The sequence below is a fragment of the Salvia splendens genome, chromosome 16 (genome assembly GCF_004379255.2).
Source record: "Salvia splendens isolate huo1 chromosome 16, SspV2, whole genome shotgun sequence".
Taxonomy (NCBI): domain Eukaryota; kingdom Viridiplantae; phylum Streptophyta; class Magnoliopsida; order Lamiales; family Lamiaceae; genus Salvia; species Salvia splendens.
In genome coordinates this window covers 3,707,140-3,728,031 of record NC_056047.1, presented here as the reverse complement: position 1 = coordinate 3,728,031, position 20,892 = coordinate 3,707,140, and the positions used below count along the sequence as shown (strand labels likewise).

The 20,892-nt window shown below is 35.9% G+C and overlaps 2 protein-coding genes, 1 long non-coding RNA gene and 1 pseudogene across 10 annotated transcripts; 2 read left to right on the top strand and 2 right to left on the bottom strand.

The window, feature by feature from the left end:
* The first annotated feature begins 2,315 nt into the window (after positions 1-2,315).
* LOC121771390 lies at positions 2,316-3,461 on the top strand. 2 transcript variants are annotated; one of them, XR_006044017.1, is made up of 3 exons: positions 2,316-2,493; positions 2,600-2,873; positions 3,091-3,461. It is a non-coding gene; the product is annotated as an uncharacterized LOC121771390 (long non-coding RNA). The 2 variants fall into 2 exon arrangements; XR_006044018.1 differs by having other exon boundaries at positions 2,442-2,493; positions 2,583-2,873.
* A 3,156-nt stretch (positions 3,462-6,617) lies between these two features.
* LOC121772269 (protein ALTERED XYLOGLUCAN 4-like) lies at positions 6,618-8,928 on the top strand. Its single transcript, XM_042169293.1, has 3 exons — positions 6,618-6,864; positions 6,958-7,241; positions 8,087-8,928. The coding sequence occupies exons 1-3, from the start codon at positions 6,714-6,716 to the stop codon at positions 8,858-8,860; spliced, it is 1,209 nt and encodes a 402-aa protein (XP_042025227.1). The 5' UTR covers positions 6,618-6,713; the 3' UTR covers positions 8,861-8,928.
* Positions 8,929-9,066: 138 nt separating this feature from the next.
* LOC121772271 lies at positions 9,067-11,057 on the bottom strand. 7 transcript variants are annotated; one of them, XM_042169295.1, is made up of 4 exons: positions 10,604-11,051; positions 9,828-10,371; positions 9,312-9,381; positions 9,067-9,192 (listed from the first exon to the last, which is right to left on the bottom strand). In XM_042169295.1, the coding sequence occupies exons 2-3, from the start codon at positions 10,357-10,359 to the stop codon at positions 9,353-9,355; spliced, it is 561 nt and encodes a 186-aa protein (XP_042025229.1). In that variant the 5' UTR covers positions 10,360-10,371; positions 10,604-11,051; the 3' UTR covers positions 9,067-9,192; positions 9,312-9,352. The 7 variants fall into 7 exon arrangements, with proteins under 7 accessions (XP_042025229.1, XP_042025235.1, XP_042025233.1 ...); XM_042169301.1 differs by having other exon boundaries at positions 9,312-9,374; positions 10,604-11,049; XM_042169299.1 differs by having other exon boundaries at positions 9,163-9,381; positions 9,828-10,366; positions 10,604-10,666; positions 10,803-11,057.
* A 6,984-nt stretch (positions 11,058-18,041) lies between these two features.
* On the bottom strand, positions 18,042-20,015 carry LOC121771950 (annotated as a pseudogene).
* Between the last annotated feature and the right edge of the window lie 877 nt (positions 20,016-20,892).

Genomic DNA, 20,892 nt, shown 5'->3' with positions numbered 1-20,892 from the left:
TATTTATGTTATATTTAGAGTTGGAACTCTCTTAAAATATTTCTTGCTCATATATCTAATTGAGGAAGGTATTAGTGACTAATCATATATATCTTGGTTTTTTGGACTTCCTTTTGAAATTACACCAGTGATTTGCAAAAGAATATTTCAAAATTTAGAAGAATATTCTTTCTATCCCAATTTGCTTTTATATTATTTTGATATGTTAGACACGCTTGAGTTTATAGAGTTATTTTTTGAATTTTTTTGATAACACTCCATATATATTGATAAAAAATTTAGGTAGGGATGAACTTTGGAACATTTAGGTGTTGTAACTGTAAAAATTTAAATACCAAAATGGGCCAACTTATAACATGAGAGAGTGTCCCACAAATTACTAAATAGCCTAACTCATCATCCAAACATGATACATATGTTGAGCATATTGTTTTTTTTCAGAAAATAAAGATAATGTGTTTAATAGAATGATGAAAATGTTAGACAGTTTCTTACATTTTTTTTATTGTGTAAAAAGGATGAATACAAATTAATGGTGATATTCGTTTTTAGAACAAGATAAAAAAGTTAAAAATAAATAAAATAAAATGAAAGGAATTTTCTTATGCCTCATTTTCCCATGAAAATTTTACGATCTGCGTAATAATAATAGTAATAAATAAAAGAAGATCATGTTATGAACTGGAAAGCGACGGCAAATCATACAACCACCAAAATGGTTAAAACAAAAGCAAATTTTGCTGTTCCTGGTATCAAATAAAAGACCAATTTTGGTATAAGATATTTTTGTTTATCTTATTTCGTCTGAAATCCAATAATAGAATTTCGGTTTTGGGCCTATCGTGGAAATAATATTCTTTTATTGATTCTTCAATGTGAGAAAGCTAGATATAAGAAATAAAATCTAATTTTATACCAAAACAAACTCAATTTATTATTTTAAAGATATATTTCAAAAACCAACTAGATAATTAGATAGTAGTACTATATAATATTAATTGATATTAATAATTTCGGCATAAGTTTTTAATATTTGGTGGGTTGGGCTCGTGAACTCTGTATTGGGCTGGGCTATTTAATCCATGGCTTTGCAAGATAGGATTATCAAATTGTACACATTTTATTTATTCGAGTACATCCTTGCATAACTATTATTAATAAAAAAGTTAAGAGTGTGTTATTATTGTTGGATTAATGCATTTTTATTGGACCCAGACCCCTTTAGTAGTTACTTGTTCAAAAAATTAAAATATGTCGAAAATAAATTTCTGTTCTCAATCAGTGTGCACCACATTTTAACCAACTTATTAATAAAATGGCTAGATGTAGAAATATATCTAAATTATCAGTTTTTAAAATTATTTAAAAAATTACTATTATCTTTTACTAATAAATCTAGCTAACTGCATGAAACTATTGAGATCTATTTTCAAACAATTTTTTTAGTACTTGAGAGATCATTTGAGTAATATCATTAACAATTTATTTTACTTGAAACCAAGAGGATCCTAATTTTTTTTAAGTACTGAATATATTTGTAATGTTCATTGAACATAAACATACAATGAAGAAAAAAGTTTAAAATCTAAAAGTCATAGCCCATGACCACTGTTAGATATTGACCAATATTGTAATTATTGAATGTGGTGCACATGCTTAGACAATAATTCGAAAAAATTAATTAAGTAAAATGTTTAGGTATTTGTAGATCCACCTAATCCATGAACTGACATGACTAATAAATTACTACTTAAGTAATGTAGGTAAGAATAGTGGAGCACTTCACTTCCCTTATTTAGTTGTTTGTAAGTACCAAACTACAATCACATTAATACACGTATTAAGGGTATAAATTTTTTTGTAAAAACTAACATTTTTATGATCGTAATAGATATAATGAAAGACGACCTGAAGTAGAGGATCGTAGTGGTGTTCTTAATTTTCATGAATTAGGGAAATTGCATTTAGATTATTGTATTCTATACACAACATCCCTAACAAGAGTGGGTAGATCTTGCAGGGAGAAACTAAAAAATTACAAATTCACAACATGTGAGTTGGTGAATCTTGGAGAGAAAAACTCCAAAATGAATAGAACAAAAATATGTTGACCGAATAAACTTAGCAAACATACCAATTAGAGAAAATAATACTCGGCCTTCTTCATTGGAAGGATCTTAGTTTTATACTGTAGTTTCCATTAGTTGACATTTATATATGTGAAACACTTTATATGCATTTGTCAACTAGCTAGGTGCATGTGTTGCTCTTCTATTAGTCTCTCAAAAACACAAACACACAGAGGGATAGATGAAGACAGCAGCATCAAACTACATAGAGAAACATCACTTCTTGGCTGGTACAACTTCACTCTTCTTATGCACAACATGTATAGCCATAATCACCATTTTCACCTCATTTTCCACGATACACGCATTAAACACACAAACAACATACTATTTCAACCAAACAAACACAAATCAACCCATAAAGGTTAGTATTCCATAAAAAAAAGAAAATACCAGTACTACTATTAATACTATTATTCACCATTTTCCTACAACCTAGTTAACTTTGTGCAGAATTCATCAATTTGCAGAGATCGAAACCTGCGATTTATTCAAGGGGCGATGGATTCCAGACGAGGCCAGCCCTTTGTACACCAACTACAGCTGCACAACGATTCCATTCACGAAAAACTGTTTGTTGCAGGGAAGAAAAGATAGATATTTTCTTCATTGGAGATGGAAACCAGACAAATGCGAGCTGGCTCGTTTTAGTGCACAGACATTTCTTAGGATTCTCCGAGGTAAGAAGATGGCTTTCATCGGTGATTCTTTAGCGAGGAATCGCTGCTTTGTCTCCTCTCCACGGTTAGTCCTCCTGCTTTCTTTCTTTAACATAATATAGCTCTAATTATACTCCATTTATATAAACAATATTACGAAAATTGGGCAACTTATACAGTTTTTTATTTTTTTTATGTTCAAAAAATACTCCACTAAACACATGCATATATTTCTTCCGATAATTGTATTCAATTCTCCCATTTAATTAAACACCCTCCATAAGAATCGATTGATCTTGCAGGAAGAAACTCCAAAACTAGAAGAAAAAGACGCAGACGACAAATTCACAAGATGGGAGTTTCGTCAACACAATTTCACACTAACGGTATTCTGGTCTCCTTTCTTAGTCACAGCCACCGCAGAGATCGTAGTCAACACCTCCCCTTTATAAACAGAGTTATCTACCACCTTATTGATGCTAGACAAGAAAGAGTTCATAAAACTAGCTATGAGTTTGCTTACCTTCTTAAACACACAGTACTACTATTAATTTGATTAATTTCGGCTTAAGTTCAAAATATTTGACAACCGGGCTCATGGGCTCGTGAACTCTGTATTGGGTTGGGCTATTTAAAATCCAAGGCTTTATAAAATTAGTGAATTTTTATTGGATCCAGGCTCCTTTATAGTTGCTTGTTCAAAAATTTAAAATATGCCGAGAAATAATATCTATTCTCAATCAGCAACACGTCTATCTATATCTGCACATATATAAAACACGAGTTTTGGCCTTCTTTTGAAATATTTATATATTTTGTCCTATTCTGAAATATTTATAAGCGATGAACCAATTTGAATATTTTAAGTAACTCTCATGAATATTTATTTAGATATTTTAATGAGCATTTGACTCACTCTTAAATCACTACAATGAGTAACCAACTGTTACAAATATTTAAATAGAATAATGAGCATTTAACAAATTTTGTAAACTATGTTGTCTTGATTTATAATTTATGATGTTTTAATTCCATGATCTCTCATGTCCTAATTTTGTGCCTATAAAAGGCATAGAGTTGTGGATAAATTACAAACTAACAAAAGCATTCTTCATTCTCTCTCAAGCTCTCAACATTTTATTTCACATTTTAGGAACATTGTTTTGCTTGATTTTTGGAGCCCCATCAAGTTTATAGGTGCCTAGGGGGTTTGAGATGTTATATACGTTAGGAGTAAGTCGTTTCATATTTGGGTATAATACGTCAATCCGAGAGCACTAATCGTGATGTAATTTGTCTTGCGGAAAGAGATTTTTTCTTGACTAATTTTAATTGTAATTTCCATTTCATTTATTGTTGTTTTTTCCTTTAATTACAATAGTTAGAGTACCGCGTGTATATGATTCAAGAATTTTATCCCAATATTTCTTACAGTTCTTAGAGAGAGAAGAATTGTAAAATCCTTAACTCAAACATGCATAATATTTATCTTCATCTTACACAATTTATTATTTTTGTATATTTAGTTGTTCATATAAAATAAAATAGTTTGCTACTAAATTTTGGTTTGCTAAGAATACTATTGTTGCAATTAGGATTTAACACTTAATTGTTATGGAATACAACTGCTTTTATATGGAGAATCCAATTATCTTATCTGTAGGTGATCATGCTAAGTAAAATATATACTCCATATTAGGTACTCCCTCTGTCCCAAGGAAGATGATCCCTTCCTTGGACGACACGAGATTTTATGTAGTTTTATTTTGTGTGTTAGGTGAAGATAGTAAAGTAAGAGAGATGGAATAAAGTAGAGATAAATGAGTTTCCATTTTTATATATGTTCTATGTTCCAACAAGCCAGGTTTAAAGTGCAATAAATAAATATAAACGCTCCAACATTCAAAAGGGCTATCATTATTCATTAATGCAATAATGTTAATTCAATCAATTAATGTAATTTTTTGTGTAGTTTATCATTTAAATTTTTTATAGTCATAATTTTTATGTTTTGAATATTATGAGTTACTATTCATTATTTTGTTAAAAGTGTGATTTACATTATTTTTAGTAAAGGAATATGAAGGATTGTTTTAAATATATTTTTCAAAATGTCAACACTTGATATAGTGTCTTCATCATTGTCCAAATAATTGTGTTTATCTTAATTCCATTTTAAATGTTGAATTTAATGCCTTTAGGTGTAAAATGAATTGAGGAGTATATATTTATTGAATTTTTATTATGCAAGTATATTTTTCCATTTTAAATCTTATATAGTTATATTGTTTCTCATTTTAATTAATCAATTAACAATTTAAAATTGTATGACGAAAAAATATTCCGTCGTGCATCGCCATGGGTTAACACTAGTTCATTAATAATACTCCACATCTTAACCAAATTAATAAATAAATGGCTAAATGTTGAAATATATCCAAAGTATCATTCTTTTGTAAAATTTATCTTTTACAAATAAAACCTAGCTAACTGCATGGGACTATTGAAATCTATTTTCAAACAATATTTTTACTACTTGAGAGCAGAGTAAAATCATTACCATTTTTTTTAATTTAACACCAAATTCATGAATCGTAGTGGTCTTAATCTTCATGAATTAGGAAAATTGCATTTACATGAAAATTCTCCAACAAAAATTCAAAATACATTGGGCTTGGTGTTCATCCTTTTTTTTTCTTGAAATCCGAAGTAGGGAGTAATTAGTAACGGTTTTTTTTCACACGTCAATATATTATTGATTAGACAACATCATTTGTTAAAAGGTTCAATTGAACAGTAGAAATAAAGAATGACAACTTTTTCTTAATAGTTTCCTTATTTTGCGGAGATGATTATTGGGTAATTGTTTAGGTGAATTAAGTGATTAATCATTTGTCATTTCCTTTTTTTATGTTATTGACCTTTTATTTAGCATTAACCTTCGGCCACGACTGGATTAAATTGGGTACGTGTTTGAATTGAGTATACGAATATGAGATGGAGTAATTCAAGAGCTAAAAATGATTGGAGTATATGTAATTTTATGTCAATACCATACGGTCACTTTCATTTAGTCCAAATTTATTACAATTTTTTTTTTAAAATTAAAAAGTCGCAGTTGATGTCTCCAATTTTATACTTATATATTACAAAAAGTAAAACTCAATTTATTCATATCATACGCGCGTAATTTAACATAAATGAATAAACAAAACAATCAAGCTTTTTTACATTAATGACACCAATAATATTTTGGAAAGTGTTAAATTAAAACAAAATGTATTAGTAATAAATACCGAAATATTGATAATGTGAGTTAAAGAATGAAGTGGTACATATAAATATATGTTAATTGACTCTATTAACTATACTGACATACTAGCACGATAAAATAATTATTTTAGTATTGATTTAGCTAATAAAAAGAGTCCACGTACCTAACATTTCTGCCACATTTTCCCCTTGGCATGTTCACAAGAAAATCTCGTAAACCTAGTCACTATATTCACATGATTGCACATGAGAGCCATGAAGCTAAAAGACAAAGAAGTACGGCGCATTCTATAATGGGGAGTATATAAGCTGTCAACTAGATACATTCCAGCAAAAAAGGCGATTCCGTTGGCAGTAGCCCGTTAAGGGGGGCCTTAACCCACTGGCTGTCAGAAGCCCATCTCCCAAGGCCTCACACTTGTGCCTGAGAGATGGAAGCAACTACATTGAGAGATGGAAGGAAGCAACTACATTGAGAGATGGAAGCAACTACACGACAGCAGTGAGATTCGAACCCAGACTCATTGCAGCAAGATCTGCCCCTCCGTTGCCAACTGAGCTGTCAACTAAATACATGACTACATGTGTTGCTCTTCAATAACTCAACAATTCTCACTTCCTCTCTCAAACACATACTCCACACACACACATAATGAAATCAACATCAAACTATAAGGAGAAAGATCACTTCTTGGGTACTACTACAACTTTTCTCTTGATCTTCTGCATAACATGTGTAGCCCTAATCACATACACAAATAACATGCCTTTTCAACCAAGCAAACACAACTCAACCCAAAGAGGTAAGAATCCCATCAAATTTCTCTCTAAAAAAATATTATACCCCATTTTCCCAACAACATATATAGCTCACTTTCTGCATATGTCATTTGCAGAGATCGAAACCTGCGATTTATTCAAAGGGCGGTGGATCCCGGATGCGGACGGCCCGCTGTATACCAACTACAGCTGCACAACAATTCCAACATTGAAGAATTGTTTCTTGCATGGTAGAAAAGATGCAGATTTTCTTCATTGGAGATGGAAACCAGATAAATGTGAGCTACCTCGTTTTAGTGCACAAATATTTCTTAGGATTCTCCGAGGTAAGAAGATGGCTTTCATCGGAGATTCTTTAGCAAGGAATCAGATGGAATCTCTTCTTTGTCTCCTCTCTACGGTTAGTTCTCCTGCTTAATTTATTTCATTGTTTATTGCAACACTTTTTAGTTTAACATAACATATTTACACTAACTAACTGATTTATATAAATAAAAATACTCCGTAGTAGGTAACGTCACTTATATATTTATATTAATACAAAGTTACTAAACTAGTAAAAACTAATATAAGTATTAGGGATTTATCATTTATAGATATAACAAAATTTGTAAGAATTCACATTTTTTATTATCAATATACATTACTTATGAAACTCTTGAATGTGTCCTACAAAAATTCAAACAACACTGGCCTTTGTATCCTTTATTTTTAGCGTAATGTCGATATATAGTAGTACTAGTAATTAATTAGCAATGGCTTTTTTCACATGCGAATATATTAATTATTGGGTAGACAAAATCATTAGGAATCTAATGATGTAGTTACAAAGTTTAGTTGAACATTAGAGAGGAAAGCACTGATACTAAATAATGACAATTTTTTTCTTATTTAATTTCCTTATTTTGTTGAAATGATTATTGGGGAGTTGTGTAGGTAAAGTCTCTAATCTTTGAAGTTGTCATTTTCTTTTGTATTTATCATTATAATATAATATTGATAAACATAGATGATTAGGCTATAGATCCTGCGTCAGCTTCTACTGAATTTAATAAATGCGAGATAAAATATTAACCGCTGATATCAAGATCTGATGGATATTAAATGATCAATTCAAAATATCGTGAATGAGACTTTTTGTGTCGTATATACTTATATCATAAAATGGTCATATTATTCCAATAATTGCATTCTAATTTTCACATTTAATCTAACATTCCTAACAAGAATGGGTTGATCTTGCAGGAAGAAACTCCAAAATTAATCGAAAGAGATGCAGATAACAGATTCACAATATGGGAGTTTCCGAAACATAATTTCACCCTAACGGTATACTGGTCGGCCTTCCTCGTCACAGCGACTGAGATCGTAATCAACGGCACCGGCACAGGCAACTTCGACCTGCACCTCGACACACCCGACCCCAAGTGGTCCGAGAAGCTACCGTCCATTGACTACGCGATCTTCAACAGCGGCCAGTGGCATCTACGGGGGAACTACTTGCACGAGGGAGGCAATGTCGTGGGCTGCGTCTACTGCCATGATCCAAACATCACGAACTTCGGGCCGGGCCTAGCACTCAGGAGGTCATTCCGGGCTGCATTCAAGGCCATCAACGACTGCAAGAAGTGCAACAAGATTGTCACTTTCTTGAGAACGTTCTCTCCTTCTCATTTTGAGCACGGGGAGTGGAACACTGGAGGACGGTGCAACAGGACTAGGCTTATCGAGCTGGATGAGGTGGACAGGGCCCGGCCCGACTGGGAGTACAGGAATATTCAAGTGAAGGAAGCGGAGGCAGCGAGGAGTGTAGGAAAAGAGAGAGGGAACGAGTTTGGAGTCATCGATGTTACAGAAATGATGCTGACAAGGGTCGATGGGCATCCGGGGGCATACTGGATTGACAATTGGACGACGGGTTATAAAGATTGTGTCCATTGGTGCATGCCTGGCCCGGTGGACACATGGAACGAGCTCCTGCTCGAGATGGTTAAGCGACAGAACAAAATATCATCATAAAAATAGTGGGGGCTATGAGTCTGCAGAGATGAAAAAGTTACTTTATATGCAGGGGGCTTGATTGCTTCCATGTCTGTTTAGGTGGATGAATTCTTTACCTTGTTTCATTGTTTGTAAGAAAACAAGAAAATTTTTGCTAACAAATAATTAGATTCCAGAGAAAGAAAAGGGAAAAAATTGCGATTTCTGATAAGTGTATTCAAGCGTTTGAGCAATTGGAGAAAGATAGGATATCAGATGATAATGAAGAAGGTTAAACGGAATCTGATCTTGGCTAACAGAATCTCCAGAACTCTAGCAAATTACAGTTCCAATAGGGAAAAACAGTGGCACTATACAGAAAGAAAGAAACTGACAGTAACATCAGTAATCAGACACATAAAAATTTAAAGGTTCACGATCGTAGCTGTAGGAAAAAACGATGTTTTATAGGCCTAACAAATGTTCTCACCTCAGATTGTCTGCTTTCAGCCTCCGAAGTTAATATTTGATCTAATTTAGCTGAGGCCCGTCTCTGCATGTTAATTGCAGGGGATCGACACAGTTAGATGGTTCCATTACAACAGGAAAGGAGAAGATCAACTCAACAAAATAGATAAAGAACAAGAGAAGTAAAGGTTTAGATGACGAAACCATTTAATTCTATTTGAGAAGGTAAGCCTCAGTCATAACACAATGGTTAGTTTCTAAGGTAACAAATCCCCAGAAATCACCAAAAACATCAGTAAATCAAATATTGAAATATGAATTTGAAGCATGGAGAAGACATCTCAAAAGATATCCATAACATTGAGATAGTTCTTGATTGATGAGACAATATTTTACAACACAATGATGTTCACATAACTGCAGCAGCAGCAAGGACAGTTCGACTTATAAGGGCCATCCTTCTACGACATGTAAATGTAAAACCTAATTCAACAGCAACAGAAGGGACAGCGTCAAATCTCACTGATATGATGCGTACCCAGAGTGAAAGAGAAGAGTTCACGGACGGGTGAGTACTCAACCAACGAGACCTCCACTGCATATCCACTGACCGGCATCTTCAGATCACGCAGGACAGTAAAAGCCTCAGCCATACGAGTCTTTGGGACTTCCTCAGCCACGGAACAATAAGGTATCCATGTATCCGGGCGCTGCTCATCTCCAACTTCAACACCTTCTTTCTTCATTGCATCACACAATTGGGAGTGAAATTGGAGGAGAGAGAGAGACGGGGTTGGGCCGAGAAACAAGACATTGTTGTCGCTGGGGAAGCTCCCGATTGAGGAGAAGGACACAGCCAAAGGCTCTTGCTTTGCAGAAAAGTTTCTCAACACATTCTCTAGCTTAGCAATGTCAACAAAAGGGCTTGTGAACAAAGTAATGTGGGGCCTGGATTCAATCTCAATCAACTGAGTGCTGATCTGCCGTCGAGCCAATACATTCCATGCTTTCAAGACCTGATTCTCGAGGGCGGGATCAAAGTAAAGTTCAATAGCATACCCTTGCGACATTGGCTCTCTAAACTATCATTCAGGAAAAAACACAAACACGTGGTGTGAATGAATCAACAGTTCAAACATAAACCCAAACACAAAAACCCTATAACGCATAACAAATATAATCAGCAAACGAATTAAGATCTAATGATTAAAGCATCAACAAAAACAACCCGAATAATCACATACTCAAACATGAAACGAAATTGAGCTGAATTTAGTAACTAAACTACTAAAAAGCATCGAAATTAAAACATACCCAACTGAAATTTGGATAGCTGAAGTAGTAAAGCTCCGCGAAGACAGGTAATTGAAGAAGTTCCTGCAAAAGAGAAGTGCTTAATAAAAGACAAAAAATGCCCAAATTTTGAAACGGGTATATGAAGATGCCGAGGGAATAAAGAGTTCAATAAAAAAGGGTTCTTCACAAGAAAAGTAATTTCTTTGCAGAGGTTAACCAGGATTCAAGAAACTTCTTTTGCAATAGTTTCTACTGAATTGAGTCACTAGAGTTTGGTTTGACTGCAAATCAGAAAATTGGAGCTTACGCGAACAAAATGGAGTTGAATTTTGATTTAATTTTTGTTGTTTAAATGATTAAACAATTGGAAAGGCAAGTAAGGGGAAATAGAATGATATCGTGTCTAAAATCTAAAATTATTTTTCGTTTTCTTGAAAAGGATTAGCATTAATGATTTGATTAACGCATTAATCATCCAATCTCAATTGTCATTGAATGTGCCAATCCAAAATCATTGCAGTTTAGTCTAGGACTCTAATTTGTATATTATTGATGTGGATCTGTTTACAAGAAAATAGTTGGTAATTTTTTACCGCAGGAATAATTGATGACGAATTGGAATGAAATAGTACTCCCTCGGTCCGTCGTATTTCACTTTGGGATGTTCCAACTAGAGCTGGCAATTTTTGACACGACACGATAACACGACACGAACCGGCACGAAAATAATGGGTTTGGGTCAGAGCTTATTGGGTTCGTGTCCTTATCGGGTCGACCCGTTAAGGACACGAAAATTTCGTGTCCTTATCGGGTCGACCCGTTAAGGACACGAAAATTTCGTGTCGTGTTCGTGTCGTGTTCGTGTTATCCGTTAACAATACGTATTCGTGTCGTGTCCATGTCGTGTTCGTGTTATCCGTTAACAAATAATATTTTAATATTATTAATTCTTATTATTTTCATTTTTAATAGGTTTAACCGTTATCAGGTCGTGTTGTTATCGAGTCGTTATCGTGTCATCTCGTGTACGTGTTGTTATCGTGTCGTGTTGACCCGAATTGGTTCGTGTCGTTAATGGGTTCGTGTTGTGTTCGTGTCGTGTTCGTGTCTGAGGGTTTCATGTCGTGTTCGTGTTCGTGTTTGAGGTTTTCTTAACGGGTCGTGTTCGTGTTTGTTGTTATCGTGTTCGTGTCGTTATCGTGTCGACACGATAACGACCCGACACGCACGATTTGCCACCCCTAGTTCCAACACATTTAAACACATTTGAGTCATTTCTATTTATAGTAAAAATTAGGGAATTTAAGTATGATTTGATTACAGTTTAATTAACACCCTTATTACAATTAGCACTAAAATAATATTAATTAATTTAATGTTAAAAAAATAATTATTCCATTTATTTTAAATTTAAAAATAAAAATATATCACAACACTTAATCTACTTTATTATCAATTCCACTTACAACACTAAACAACAACTCCTAAATTATTGTGCAAAAAAAAAAATGAGTCTAATATTTTAGGACGGAGGAAATGCTACATAAAATAAAAAAAGATGACTAAATATACCATCAAATTAAATGTGAGTGATGCTTATGAAATATACCATTAATTTTATAAGAGTGATTATACACATACAAGTGTTATGTAAAAAGTACACTGAATTAATGAATGAATGAATACAATTTTGGTAAATGATATACTTGCCTACTTGGATCAATTATTAAGCTAACATATGCATCAATCCTTTTTTGAAACAAATCAATCAAGATTTAAAGACGAAGTAAAAAATGGTATCACAACTTGAATCGCACAAAAAGGTGTGATAAATCAAGAAAACAAAACAAAGACGAATCACGATGTCCTACTTAATTAAGGCAATCAAGTTGCAAGTGCCGTCTTTTAAAAGTGCAAAACTCATCATTTGCTCTGACCCACTTTTGCAATATTTTGCAACTTGATTAGCTATATGGTATTCTTAATAGTCTCCATATTTTATAAAAACTTTAAACAAATGGTTTAATTCTGTCATCACCTTTTATTTATCCATTTTAACATATACTCAGTATTTTTTAACTTATAATAAATTTTATTCCAACTACAACTACTGAATCGCAACATGATGTATCAGATGATAAGGAGTATTTAATTTCGAAAGTTAAGTTGAATGCATAAATACTACTCCTAATAGTTCACTATAGTTTTATTTTTAGAAACAATTATCTCAAAAGCAATTCATAAAATTAATACAAAGTGAAAGACGAGGATAAATGGCAAGTTAAAAAGATAACGACAGAATAGATACCTGATGAGGTACGGACTAAACAAGCCCAACAGCACCAACGGCCCATCAGCCCAAAGCCCAAGGAAGAGTATGAGTTCGGCATTACCAAAGAGTTCGGCCTCAGCCTACAGCTCGGTAAAAGCCAACCAATCAAGCTCTGCTCTCAAGTCGGCATCAAGCTCCCAGATCGGCAACCAAAGCAGTTCGGTCTCAGTAAGAGTTCGGCCTCAGCCTACAGCTCGGCAAAAGCCAACCAATCAAGCTCTGCTCTCAGGTCGGCATCAAGCTCTACTCTCAGATCGGCAACCAAAGCAGTTCGGTCTCAGTATTCGACCGAACAAGGAGTTAGTGGACCCATACAGGATTTCCACAACTTCCAACACACCCACTACCACGTGGTGTCTGCTCAGGCCACGATCGTAGGCCATGACCTACGCTACATGCAGGACCTCCACGACATCCACAACCATCATTAGTGGTGATGCAAGCCACGATCTTAGTTCAATGTATAAATAGAACTTAGATCAGATAGAAAAGGGTTAAGCTCTCTAGAGATAAAACACCATATAGCAAGTTTGTATTTGTAAGCTGTAGAAAACAGATCAAGCAATACAACTCTGCCCTCTTTTCTTCCCGTGGACGTAGATTTACTTCAGTAAATCGAACCACGTAAATTCTTTGTGTCGTGATCTGTATTTTCCTGCATTCACTAACATCAGAAATTCGCGGATTCATCACTGGCGCCGTCTGTGGGAAACGAAGAACCAAATTTGTGATAAGCGAATTTTTGACCCTTTTTCCACCCCAAAAAAATGCATACCAGATCACACACTACCCGTAATACCGTTCGTGAAAACCATGAGGAAGCTAGTCCAGCCCGCAGGTCCGGAAAACAGCCTCGGGATACAGCTACTTCCAGTTTTCACGATGAAGGAACAAGCCGCTCAAAAGGTCCACACACCGAGTCTTCCCAGCAGCCTGATTTGAATGAGGCTGTCAAGCTGTTCTTGGCTGAGAAGCAGGATGAGTTCTTAGCCTTCCTGCAAAAGAGCCAAGAGCCGAAGACGAAAACGGTGGATTCTCCTTCCTCATCCAGACATGAAAGTCGCTACCGCAGTAGTGCCGTGTCTTCCAGGAAGAAGAATCCTCAACCCCGACATGTTCCTGTTCCTCCTAGGTACCGGAATCACAGGAGAACTCCATCTCCTCCATACCGAAGAGGTGTCGGGTTCGCCATGTACGGAGCATTGAAGACTCCGTTCTCGGACGATATCACCCGAACTCCCTTGCCACAGAACTACCGAACTCCGTCGTTGACTTATGACGGGTTAGTGAATCCTCATGACTTCCTGGGACGCTATCAGTATAATATGGCGAACCAGTGTCTCAATGAGGTCCATATGTGCAAGCTGTTTCCCGAGCTGCTCATCGGGAACGCCAGCAGGAGGTTCTTTCAGAAAGCGGAAGCCCGGATTACTTCGGCTCAGCTGCTTTCTATACGTCAAGGTCGCGACGAAAAGATCAGCGACTTCCTGACGAGATTCCATAAGGAATGCCTACAAGTAGATAATCTCAATGATCTACTTGTCATTTCGGCATTCCAAAATGGAATCCTGCCCGGAGCTCTCTACAGAAAGCTCGTGGAATGCAGTCCGCAAACAGCTCAAGAGATGTGGGACATTGCGGACCAGTTCTCCCGTGCCGATGAGGCAGACCGTCGAAAACGGTCTTTAGACAGCTCATCTAGAGGAGACGAAAAGAAGCCCGATCATAGCGATCAGAGGCATCCTCGCCAAACACCTTCCCCACTAAAGGAGGGATAGCGGTCATCCGAGGTGATCAAAAAAGAGCAAGAGTTTGCAGATTGCGCTTAAAAGTGCCGAGCAATCAGCTCGGCACCATCAAGCATAGCGATCACAGCAACCGGAGTCAGAGGCAGGCGAAATGACCGAAGTCACACCAGAGCCGAACTCGATGGTGTACGGCACTGAAGCCGTGATTCCGGTTGAGATCGGCATACCCAGTCCCCGACCTCCATTTCTCCTCAGAAGTGAATGGTGACGGACTGGGAGCCGAACTAGATCTTGCCGAAGAAAGAAGAGAATTGGCCTGCATAAAAGCAGCCAAGTACAAGGAGCAAGTAGCCCGGTATTATAACCAAAGGGTGAAAAAGCTGCAATTTCAAGTGGGAGATCTCGTCTTGAGAAACAACGAAGTAAGCCGAGCAGAAAAGCTGGGCGAACTCGAACCCACATGGGAAGGTCCATATCGGGTGTCAGAAGTCCTCGGCAAAGGGTCTTACAAATTGACTCACGTGTCAGGAGCACAAGTACCCCGAACATGGTACGTTTCCAACCTCAAAAAGTTCCATTTGTAAGAGACAGTCCAGTCAGTCTTGAGTCCTGTTCGGTCAATGTGCTTTCTTTGGTTTGCTTGGTCTTTGTGTGTCTCTGTGCGTTTTGTCTGTGTGTTTTGTCTGTCTCTGTGCGTGTCGTCTCTTACAAATGTTACTGAGGTATCTTGTTCTTTGAAGGCTGATCCCCTTCTTAGAACATATACAAGCCAACGATTGTGAGTCAAAGCTTCTAAAGAGGATACAAGACCACAATTCAGCTTAAACAAGCAGTTCGTCTGAAACGAACTGCAATAAGCCAACGATTGTGAAGTCAAAGCTTCTAAAGAGGATACAAGACCACAATTCAGCTTAAACAAGCAGTTCGTCTGAAACGAACTGCAATAAGCCAACGATTGAGAGTCCAAGCTTCTCAGGAAGATACAAGACCACAATTCGGCTTAAGAAATAAGCACTTCGTCTGAAACGAACTGCAATAAGGGAAAGTCCGATCCACGCGATAAACCTCGCCGAATTAGGACGACCAAGTTCGGTCAAAGAAGTTTACCTCATAAGACCGAGGACGACCATGTCTAGTCAAAGAGGTTTACTGCATAAGACCACTTCGGTTAACTGGGAAAGTCCGATCCACGCGATAAAACTCGCCGAATTAGGACAAGGGAAAGTTCGATCCCGGCGACAAAAATCGCCAAATTAGAACGCAAACCAAGTCCGGTCAGAGATGTTTATTTCATCAGACCAAAGACGAGTCCGGTCAAAGATGTTTATTTCATCAGACCAAAGACGAGCCCGGTCAAAGATGTTTATTTCATCAGACCAAAGACGAGTCCGGTCAAAGATGTTTATTTCATCAGACCAAAGACGAGTCCGGTCAAAGATGTTTATTTCATCAGACCAAAGACGAGTCCGGTCAAAGATGTTTATTTCATCAGACCAAAGACGAGTCCGGTCAAAGATGTTTATTTCATCAGACCAAAGACGAGTCCGGTCAAAGATGTTTATTTCATCAGACCAAAGACGAGTCCGGTCAAAGATGTTTATTTCATCAGACCAAAGACGAGTCCGGTCAAAGATGTATATTTCATCAGACCAATGACCAAGTCCGGTCAAAGAAGTTTACTTCATAAGACCAAGGACCAAGTCCGGTCAAAGAAGTTTACTTCGTGTTTGTTGTTATCGTGTTCGTGTCGTTATCGTGTCGACACGATAACGACCCGACACGCACGATTTGTCACCCCTAGTTCCAACACATTTAAACACATTTGAGTCATTTCTATTTATAGTAAAAATTAGGGAATTTAAGTATGATTTGATTACAGTTTAATTAACACCCTTATTACAATTAGCACTAAAATAATATTAATTAATTTAATGTTAAAAAAATAATTATTCCATTTATTTTAAATTTAAAAATAAAAATATATCACAACACTTAATCTACTTTATTATCAATTCCACTTACAACACTAAACAACAACTCCTAAATTATTGTGAAAAAAAAATGAGTCTAATACTTTAGGACGGAGGAAATGCTACATAAAATAAAAAAAGATGACTAAATATACCATCAAATTAAATGTGAGTGATGCTTATGAAATATACCATTAATTTTATAAGAGTGATTATACACATACAAGTGTTATGTAAAAAGTACACTGAATTAATGAATGAATGAATACAATTTTGGTAAATGATATACTTGCCTACTTGGATCAATTATTAAGCTAACATATGCATCAATCCTTTTTTGAAACAAATCAATCAAGATTTAAAGACGAAGTAAAAAATGGTATCACAACTTGAATCGCACAAAAAGGTGTGATAAATCAAGAAAACAAAACAAAGACGAATCACGATGTCCTACTTAATTAAGGCAATCAAGTTGCAAGTGCCGTCTTTTAAAAGTGCAAAACTCATCATTTGCTCTGACCCACTTTTGCAATATTTTGCAACTTGATTAGCTATATGGTATTCTTAATAGTCTCCATATTTTATAAAAACTTTAAACAAATGGTTTAATTCTGTCATCACCTTTTATTTATCAATTTTAACATATACTCAGTATTTTTTAACTTATAATAAATTTTATTCCAACTACAACTACTGAATCGCAACATGATGTATCAGATGATAAAGAGTATTTAATTTCGAAAGTTAAGTTGAATGCATAAATACTACTCCTAATAGTTCACTATAGTTTTATTTTTAGAAACAATTATCTCAAAAGCAATTCATAAAATTAATACAAAGTGAAAGACGAGGATAAATAACAAGTTAAAAAGATAACGACAGAATAGATACCATTGCTAAATATGAGTACTAAAAAACTGATAAATTTGATAAAATCATTAAAAATTTGGACACAATTGTTCATTACTTTCTTTAATTGGTGATTAAATTGTTAGGCCTTTTAAGAATGTGGTGTTTATGAATAAATTATTGGATTAATTTAATATTGTTGTGGAAAATTCTAGCCATACAAGTTGTATATAAATATAACTCAAAAAATAAGAAAAGGGTTGTCGATCAAATTAAGGTAGAAATCTTGATATCGGGGTTCCTTCGCTTGTACGATTATAAGAATGAATTCTAACACGAAACTAGAAAACTTAATTATGCAATGTACTACACCAAATTCTTCATAATCTCACTATTTCTTCTTTTTCCTTTACGTCAACCTTCAATTTCTCAAACACTGCTTAAAATAACATTTCAATTATATTACAAAGATACAAACAAATGACATCAGCTAATTCGTTGTGTAATAAAAAACAAAAATAGTACAACATGGAAACAATTGAAATTATATCCCTACATTAGACAATGAAGACCAATTTCGTAACAAAAGAAATTAATGTGTTCAACTTGGGAGGCGGAGATAGAGTGGCTCGGGATTGCTCGGCTCGGGAGAGGCGTCCCACACAGTGAAAGCGCTGGTGGAGTTGATCCACTTAGCGCTCATCTCTGGATCATGTCGATCCAAAACATCTTTCAAACTCTCTGTTGTGTTCACCCATTCCAACCCCTTCTTCGTGTACACGTTTCCTCGTTGAAATCACTTGTGAAGAACCTGTCCGCCTCCAGCCTCCTCGTCGCCATGATTAAGAAGATGAAGAAAGCTGTCTCGCTTATGGCGAATCCCTTGATCTTCTTCTCGGCCAGGAGGCCGACAAGAAGGTCGAGCTCCTCCACGTCATCGTTGTACACTTGGCGCAGGGTTTCAATAGCCTCCTCTTCGCCGGTTAGCTCTTCCCATTTTGTGATGGGAATCATCAGAAGGCCGCGTCTGAAATCATTGTATCGCGCAACATTCCTCTCTCTATCCCTATAAACTGCATGGTAGAGGGCGAAAGCAGAAATAACCATTAGTAAGGGCTATTGTTCTAACTTATATTTAAAATATAATCATATATAATTTCAACTCATTGATAGTGACTTTTGCACGATAATTTATACAAAATAATATAAATTAAATTTTATAAAAGAAAAACAATTAAAAAAACAAATTTCAAGGGGCTCCATGTGTGTTTTTGCCCATACTGCATGTTAAATGTTAAATGGTCGTTAATATCATGAACTTAGAGTTATTTTAAGGTTTCTGCCTAAACTTCATAGTTTATGATTTTAGGAAACAATATTGAAGTTTACGGGTGAAACCAAAATTAGATGGACTTACTTCGACCGGGCCGGGCCGATCGGTGCCATCGACATTGTGGGCGACAAGATTCCTGAGGAAAATGGGATAGTTCCAGAGCTCAAGTGCACCGCAGGCTTGGTGGCACATGGACACTATTTGCTTTCTTAATCCTATTTTTGATAGATTCTCTGTTCCTTTCTTGCCAATCAGCTCCACCATATCAATTCTGTCATTTCATCAAAACATAATTTTTGCTCATTTAAAGTCCATACATATACTGGTGGATCAATTATATTATTTCACATGCAGTTAACACAAGAGAGAAAGAGGTAATACATACTCAGTGTCAAGAGGGGGTGATTTGTTAGGACCAGGTGAAGCATGGATATTTCTGAGGCGAAGTTTGTCAGGAAGAAGAGGATGCATGCGATAAACCCTAACGAATTCCTCAGTTAGGGAGTATGGTACGCCGTGATCCACAGGATTACTCGAACCAACTAAACCACTTAGTTCTGCAACACCAACATGTCCGAATCTATCTTTGAAATTCTTGCCCAACAATCCGTACCTATATGTTGCAATCACAACAAAACCGTGAAGACTTATACGTACCAAAAGCAGACAATATCAATCTAACGTGAGTAGTTTAGATGTAGTAGCAATTTGCTGTAACTTTGATAAGGGCAATTTGCTGTAACTTTTAAAAATAGCTGTTTATATCATAACTTTAACAAATCTCTCAATCGTAACGTGTCTTCATTTTTTGATGTGTAGCCCGTCTTTGGGCAATCTTTCAGATTATTTGGCCATGTGCAATTGAGAAAACTGTCAAACATATAATATACTGTAATCGGCTATCTTTTAGCCTGGATTTCCAGTAATTACAAATATAGCTCAAACTTATTTTCATTTTCTCTGGCTTGACTTTTATGTCGACCCGAAGCACCTTCGACATGTCCAACGAGCCACCAGAAGAAGAGTTATCTAGTGAGCGTTTCACAAAAGGCGACGTTGTTGACGAGGTTTGGGGGGGGCCTTAACCGGCATAAATAGCTTTGCACCTCTGTCGGCGTTTCCTACCAAACAACCCTCTCGTCCCCATCGGAAGTGTCAGCAACAATACTGATACGAGCATATTCCCTAGTATCCCCATTATTTAGTTGGTTATTGATTTCCCATATCTTTTCATATTTATTAGGATGATTTTCTTATTCCTTAAGTTATAAATAGGAGACAATGTTATTCCTTTTAATCATTCAAGATATATCAAAACCCTATTTTATCTATTACGCTTTTCTTTTCTCGTATTGCAATTTATTGGTTTGATCGACGGGCAAAGCTCCCGCGACTACCGTTTATCCCTTCGGCGATCGCTTCTGCGACGATGGAAACTTGTTAAGAGAAATCATCTCTTAACAAGTACCCACCGGAATCTGCACGATTTCTACAGGCATTTCTCAGCACTGTCCAAAAATTGATTCGCAATCAAAACCCTCCGGTGATGCGTTGCAAAGCCTCACGGCATATGGCGGCAGCGTCGATTACAGGGAACATGAGGGGATCTTCCCCTCCACTTCAGACTTGATAATTTCCTCGTCTTGCTCGTTGGTAAGCTCAATCTTCTCAGCTCCGGATTTGGGAGAAGTAATTTTAAGATCATTGTATTTGGGAGCTGCAGAGGTGCAGGAATATGAGAGGAATTCTAGTATCAAATAGGGGAATTAAACTCAATTTGTAAATTTGAAATTTCAATTGGAATGCAAGCAATCAAATTCCATAGAAAGATATAGTGAACTCAAAAGAGAGAATGGATGACAAATTACATGGAGTATTTGTGTAACGTGAATAGAGTTGCCGGATAAATACTTTAGAAAAGGAATAAATTGAAGGATAGAAAAGAGAGAAAAAAGTTACAGAAATTCATAAACAGAAATTGCTAAAAAATGGGGGAGTGAATCCTACGTGGAATACTAGTCGCATGAATATGTAAACTTTAAAATTTAAAAACTATTTATATAAGAGACCGTGTT